The following is a 6983-nucleotide window of genomic DNA, read 5'->3' as shown; positions in this document are numbered from 1 at the left end:
TAGTTAAACTTCCGACCACTGATACAAGCCCTTGCAGTAATGAATGTCCCAATAGTTTTGATACATCGATGCAGATAGCTCCATTGTTAACTGATTGCAAAAGTACCAGTGTGCTTGTTTGTGGGTTACCTGTGTATCATGGAATGCATGACTAACCAAGCACAAGATATGTATTTATAATACTCATTCCACTTAGACCTCATGCTAGCCTTTAATGCTTAAAACATAGAACCAAGCCTATTTTGAATCCATGTATTTTGGTTCTTCTACGTGCTGTTACAGTTACAATAATGTTATTATTATTTTGAGGTGCATGCTTAGTAAACAGCTTACATTCTACTCAAAATGGAGATCAGGTCAAGGTTGATGGGCAACAGATGTAATTCTGCGCAGCAAATAAATATCTTCCCAGAAGTGCTGCCCTCCCCGCCCCCAGCCAGCCAGCCATGCCCAATAGAAAATACCCTTTCTTTTCCCAATAGAAAAACCCCCTTTATGGGGGTTGGTGGAAAGAAATTGTAGCACAGAAACATTACAGATAGAAGCAAAGATGAGCCAGAGAGGGGAATCCTAACTCCATGCCCCAAGGGATATCCTCCAAGGAGGGTGCCAGGATAACCCGGCCCAGCGTAGGCATTTACGAGGGAGCTGAGTGGAGAGATGAGCTGGCCAGAGGCTGGGTGAAGGAGTGCAATGTGCAGCTAGAGATGGAGAACAAGGGCCTGGCCATTGCAACTCCAGTCGGTACCTGGTGAAGGATGAGGGAATGGGGGAGCTGCTGCAGGTGGTACCCACGGCACTGGGGAGTCTGCAGTGGAGTTGCCCATGGGCTCCAAGGCCAGGGATGGACTGAAAGGCATGAACCCTAGTCCTAGTAGCTTATATGGAGGGCAGAGAGGTATTCCTGAACTACTCAGTAAAGAGGCCCGTACTGGGGAAGGGCCTCCCCAAGAAGGAGACCATGACCCCAAGCCGGAGGGGAGCAGGGTGGGAGTCTAGAGACACCCCAGGGCTGACAGAGAGATTAGGGGATGTCCCTTGAACTGACTGACTCAGCAGGACCCAGGGTGGCCTAATTCCTGAGGCTGTACTGTTACGATGGGCTAACGTGCGGTGTGATGGAGAGGCGGCGTGGTGACAGGTGGGATAACTGGTGCTGCAGAAAGCCAGACCTGGGGGCACGTATAATCCAGCGTGCATGCGGCAAAGTCCCACGCCACCAACCACGGTGCACTGGCCGGGGATGAGCAGATAGGAGAAAGTGGCCGCTCTGTGGGGCAGAGAGACGGCAGGTAGATGTGGGGGTTGTGGTGGATAGTCAGACGAATGTGAGCTCCCAGTGTGAGACTGTGGCCAACAGATCTAATGCAGGAGGTCAGGGTGGATGATTGCAGAGGTCCCTTCTGGCCTGGGACTCTACGAACTCCTGGCCCTGTTGCTTGTGGCCAGCTCGCCAGGGAAGAAGAAGAGGTGGCGGGGGCGGTGGTGGTGGTGCAGGTGGCTGAAAGCCAGCTGAGAGGTCGACCCAGGGACCAGCCCCAGGGGCAGATGAGACCCAGCAGAGAAGTCTGGGCTGGCACATGGACCATAACTGGGAACACCAAACATAGCACAGACCCGGCACCCGAAATCTGAGCTTGTGCTGTACGGAGACTGGGGCTGGATTTGGACTCTGATTCCATCTGTCACTGATTAAGGGGCCTGTTCATATGGATATCGACGCTGGAGCGGTTCTGGGTGAATTCCCAACCCCCAAAAGGCAGTAGGAGGGAGCTGCACCCCGAGGCAAGTTTTGTGTGGGGGACAGTCCTCGTGATCGATACAGCTGAGTGATCGCTTGCCTACGGCCGGACCAGCTCACACTGAGGCGGTGCTAGCTCTCGCAGGCCAGGCAGGATGGGGGTGGATGCTCCAAGGGACGCTGAATTTCTCCGAGGGGGGTGAGGCAGAAGGTGCTTCTGTTTCTGCTGAACCCATCCCCTGGCACAAGGCTGGCAAAGGACACGAAGTCCCCTCGTAACATCACCGCAGTGAGATAGAGTTATAGTGAAAATGATCATGAGTTTATTCTCAAAGGCTCAGATTTAAAAGCTAGTGAGTAAGGATAACAAGCGGAAACAGATGTGCTTACTAGAAAACAAAACTACAACACGCTGCCTAGAGATTTAAACTTCATCGGCTAAAATCTTGGTCTAAAGTAGTTTATCTCCCCTACAGCAATCTCCCAGTGTCCCCAATCACTGTGGCTGGGGCCCCCTTTTCATGAATGTAGAAAGCACCGTCCTTTTTGCTCCCTCAGTGGAGGATGACATCAGGCCATCTCTTTACGCCCCAAAGACCGTTGGCTTGTCCCAGAGTCAGGCTGACCCCTGGGATTTACTCCTTGGTGTGCTGGCCGCATGTTGCCTTCACATCCTCATGTCGCTGTCGTGCACAAACAGACTTCCCCTCTGTTGGCTCACAATGCTGGTTTTACAGGGGACCCGAGCCAGACGAGTGAAGCTACATCCCTTTGTCCACCGACACCTGCTTGTCCACCCGACCTGGGACACAGGCTTTGGGTGCTGGGCCTGGGACTGTGAGATGGGAGGAGGGCAGCCAGGCAGGGGAGGGGCCGGAGGGCAGAGCTCAGTTCCTAATTTAATTATAGTGAATGGATGACAGGAGTGTGTGATTGAGGCTGACACCAGGGGACGGTCTTGGATCCTGCCTGGTTTTAAATGAGCAGAGGAGAGTCGGGGGAATAACCCAGAGCTGGGCTTGGGGACGAAGGGAGAATGTGGAGTTCCTGCCATCCCAAGACTACACCCTCCCCTTAACCCTCCTTGGGGATTTGGGTCCAGGGGTTGTGGATGTTGCAGAAGTGTCTGTCCGCGCAGCACTGGGTGGTTTCCTTGTAGTCGTAATTGTTGAAAACTAGGTCGTCGCAGAGGTGAGTGCAGCCCCGCTCCACACGCAGGATCTGGCTCCCTGCAGAGGGAAAGAGACCTGAGCCCCCAGGGCGAGGAGACAGGGACAGACACCTCTTGCCAGTGACTGTGCCAGGGGAATGCCCTCCCCTCTGTCGACACCCAGGAACCAGGGCTCCTCGGTCACCCCCTGCCATTCCCCGCCCGTGGCTTGGGCGGCAGGAGAGGCCCATCCAAGACGCTAGCCCCATATACTCGGGGCAGCTCCCCCCTCCCATCTGACGCTGCTGTGGCTACACTAGATATGGTCAGTCCGAACTAGCGTGGGGACGTCTCCCCGCGCTGGGACTTACCCCCTGCCCCGCCCAGCTGCAAGGGCAGACATACCACAGAGGATGGCCACGACTCCCCAGTGCCACTGCCAGCGTGGCCACTCCAGGGCGAGGTGATCACTTCTCCCTTGCCCCAGAAAGGGGGCAGCTTTTGCTCAGAGAAAACAACAGAGCCGGGTGTCTGGCGCCTTGGACAGGATCACACGTGGGGCAGGTGTCGGTCCGGCTACACGTCTGCTTTCAGCAGAACTAGCTGGGGTATGTCTCTCTGAGCTGGAAAATTCAGCGCCGGCTCCAGCGTAGAGGTGGCCTCAGTGGGGCCGCTAGGGGCCCTCCGTTGCCCTCACTCACCAAGAGTGATTTTGCGGGTGAAGCAGGATTCCTCCGGAGCTGCCGTGCAGGTGTGTTGGCCCAGCTTACAGCTGCCGTCCTGTAACAGCTTGAAACAGCCGTTGCACTGGAGAGGAACAGCTGTGAAGAGGCGAGAAAAAGGAAAGTAGGCAACAAAGAGCCAGGCCGGTGACAGGACAGAGGCATGAAAACGGCCACGCTCAGTGCGCAGGCCCTTCCCCAGTCTCCTGGCCCCAGCCACCAGGAATGTCATGTTCTGATCATTTCATCCCTCCATGGTCAGGTCACCGGGGGGCCAGCCTGGCCTTTCGGGGGCTGGTCTGTCCCTCAGCCAGCGCACAGGCTGCCCTGAGCTAGAACATTTGCTGTGACTTGACTCGCCCTCGCTAAAGAAGGCAGGCCGGATCTCAGCTGGCTGAACTCGACCTGCTGGGGGTCTGCCCCATCGTGGGTGGAATCCCCCCTCGTCCAGTTTTGTTTCGGGACTTACCCGTTGCTAAGCAGAGCAGGGCCGGGAAACCCAGAGCCAGGATCTTGTTCATCTTTAGTTTTCTCTCTGCCGAGCCGAGGGGGAGGCTGCGAGGTCGTGCCAGGTGGGTGCGGAGCGGAGCAGGGGGCTGCAAACCTCATGCACTGGCTCCTGGGGGGAGGACAGAACCGGATTTATACCGCGGGGGCTGGGGTAGTTACTAATTACCTTCATCTCGTCACCGCGCAGCCCAGAGCAGAACGTTCCCTGCCCAGGTGAGCGGCTCTGGCAGGCCACTCCCCAGCCCTGCCTCCCCCACAGGGGCATTTTGCCACAGGCACAAACAGGAGGAAAGTGGCAAAATGCTGGTGGGAATGAGGGGTGAGACCGGTTCCCAAGGCACTGCGGAGCCTCTGTTGGCCTGTTTGTGTGTGTGTGTGTGTGTGTAATTCCGTGAAGCTAATGAATGTGTTCCCAAAGCTGCGTGCCCACGCACACGTCTGCTTGACTTCACCAGCCCCATCACCCACATGCAAGCACTGGGCCGTATCCTGTACAAAGGGGACCTTCTGGGAGTTAGGAGGAAGAAAACTGAAGCCTGCACCATTACAGACCGAAGCAGAGAAGAGCCAGTGAGTGGCCCCCCTAACTTGACGCCCCAACGAACCTTCTGCCAGGAGGGTGCCAGGATAACCCGGCCCAGTGTAGTATTTGTAGGCCCGCAAAACATGGCTCTAAGAGCAGTTCCTAACCTTCATGACTCCCCTTCCCTGGGTAGCTCTTCTCTCGGCGCACGTCCCCCCGACCGGCCCACGTATCCATATCTCACGTGACACGCTAACCTCTGGCAGGGCTGCCATGCGGCCCGCGGGAAATGGCCTCGGGCTTTGCCCAGTCTTTTCACTCTGCTCTGGAGTGCGAGGGCTTGTCCCCGAATCCTTCTTACCTGGCCCCATTGCTGTAGTATCTGAGCGCCTGCCAATTTGTAAAGTCTTTCTCCTCCCTGTCCCCCTGTGAGCTGGGGCAGGGCACTAGCCCCATTTTATGGGACAGGGAACTGAGCACAAAGAGTCTAAATGACCCAGGACATCTGTGACAGAGCAGCAAATACAACTCAGCTCTTCTAGGTCCCCGGGCAGTGCCCGGCTCATCCTTCTGAACTAGTGGAAGCAACTGGCATTCGCCCATTGGCCAGGCTATGTAACGGGGACGCCGCACAATGCCATCCGCTGCAAAGCACGGCTGGGAATCCAGACATCTAATGCAGCAGACCAAAGGCTGCTTCCCCTCGCTGCACTGGTTGTGCATCCCGGCATTTGCATGCCGTGCTACATCGAGAGCCTGTGACGAGCGTGGGCGTTTTCTGGAGGGGACTAGCTGTAGGGCTCTGCACCCATCACCTTGGCGCACCCGCCGGGGGCAGAAGGGTTAAAATGCCGCCCCTGAGGCGAGCCGAGATGTTGGCTGAACCCTGGCACCTAGCAAGGGAAGCTCTGGCAGGCAAGCGGAACGTGGTAGCCAGTGCAGAGGGGCTCCAACAAGAGAGACTCGCTGAGCTCAGCCTGGGAACCTCCAAGCCCCTGTTTGCTTGACCACAGCTTGGGCTAGAGTGGACACCCCCAGCACTGGGCCTGAAGAGCCGTGACTCTTGATGGGGCTGCCCCAGGAGCCTACGCAGGAACTGTCATTGTAACACTTCCACCTCTTTGTACCCCCCGTATCTGCCGCCTTCCCCTTTCCTGCCAGCCCCAGTAAAACGCTCCCCGTTAGCCGGGGTCTCAGTGTTTACCAAGGGCCAGCAGCTGAGGCACCTCCAGGTGCACCAGGCCTGTTACTGGCACCTCAGGGGTGATCGACCCCACTAATTACACCCTGCCTGCCGCCGAGCACAGCAATTGGAGCGAAGGGATCCCAGCAGGGGAGGGGCCGTGTATTGACCACTTGGGTCAGACCTGTTTGAAGCCTTCGCCTGCCTTGGCTTTTGCAAACACAAGCCCTAGGGAGTGTTTGAAAAAGGCCAAAAGTGTGTGGCATTTAATAGTCATGCCACAGACCTGATTTCAGTGAACTCCCCTGGAAATTCTGTCTTCCTGCTGCTAGGAACTTTTAAAACTAGAGTGGACAAAGCACACATTATGGACTGCAGGGGATGATCTTGCACTGGGAGATGGTCTGGAAGGACTTTGTTCTGGGTCCATGGGAAAGAGATTGCATAAATGAGGTGAGACTTTGATGTGTGAAGGAGGCTGAGGGATCTCTGTCCAGAATCCCCAGTGGGAGCATAAAGAGATATCTGCGTTTTAAAACATCTGTGGTTTTAAAAATCCATTTGAAAGCTCCGGTGTCAGGCAATCCGTGGTTACATTCACAAAGCCTTCTGCATTGCATCCCACGCGGTGTGTTCTTGAGATCGCTCCCCAGAGAAACGGGAGCCACAAAGAGATGAGATCAGGGCTGGGATGAAATCAGAAAGCGATTTCATCATTTCGAAGTCCTCTCTTGATGAGTGGAATCATGGCCAATCCCCCGAGACAAGTAGGCAGCACATTACAATGCTCAGTGGTCTCTATTCCAACCATTTTCTTTCCAGACCCCCAAAGTCCCTTAATATTCCATAATGACGTTTATTTCTTCTATCTGCTGCTTTAGACCTCAAAATCCTGGGCGAGCCAATGCCTAGATCTCCAGCTGACAGCTTTGTGGAAGACGTCTTACTGGAGATAATACCAATGAGGTTTTCATTATCTCCTGCGAAAGGGGAACCCAGCTGAACTTGATGTCATGGCTTGGGGGCAGGAACGTGGTCACAATCTGAAATATTATTTTTAGAGCTTTCATGCAGGCTTTAGTCATTATCCGGTTTCAAACCTCAAGATACAGTAGTTTGTTAGCCGGGAACCGTTCCAGAGAAGAACTGGCTCT

The 6983-nt window shown here is 55.2% G+C and overlaps 1 protein-coding gene across 1 annotated transcript; it reads right to left on the bottom strand.

Moving 5' to 3' along the window:
• Positions 1-2225: 2225 nt before the first annotated feature.
• On the bottom strand, positions 2226-4136 carry ACRV1 (acrosomal vesicle protein 1). Its single transcript, XM_067562523.1, has 3 exons — positions 4083-4136; positions 3593-3712; positions 2226-2970 (listed from the first exon to the last, which is right to left on the bottom strand). The coding sequence occupies exons 1-3, from the start codon at positions 4132-4134 to the stop codon at positions 2816-2818; spliced, it is 327 nt and encodes a 108-aa protein (XP_067418624.1). The 5' UTR covers positions 4135-4136; the 3' UTR covers positions 2226-2815.
• Positions 4137-6983: the final 2847 nt, after the last annotated feature.

This window comes from Emydura macquarii, unplaced genomic scaffold (genome assembly GCF_026122565.2).
Source record: "Emydura macquarii macquarii isolate MOO-44397 ecotype Brisbane River unplaced genomic scaffold, CSIRO-AGI_Emac_v2 contig_312, whole genome shotgun sequence".
Classification (NCBI taxonomy): domain Eukaryota; kingdom Metazoa; phylum Chordata; order Testudines; family Chelidae; genus Emydura; species Emydura macquarii.
This window is presented reverse-complemented; position numbering and strand designations above follow the sequence as displayed.

Coding starts and splice junctions, on each gene's coding strand:
- ACRV1 (XM_067562523.1), bottom strand. CDS start 4,134: ATGAACAAGATCCTGGCTCTGGGTTTCCCGGCCCTGCTCTGCTTAGCA. Junction 3,713..4,082: donor CCTGCTCTGCTTAGCAACGG/GTAAGTCCCGAA, acceptor GCCTCTTCACAG/CTGTTCCTCTCCAGTGCAAC. Junction 2,971..3,592: donor CACCCGCAAAATCACTCTTG/GTGAGTGAGGGC, acceptor TTCCCTCTGCAG/GGAGCCAGATCCTGCGTGTG.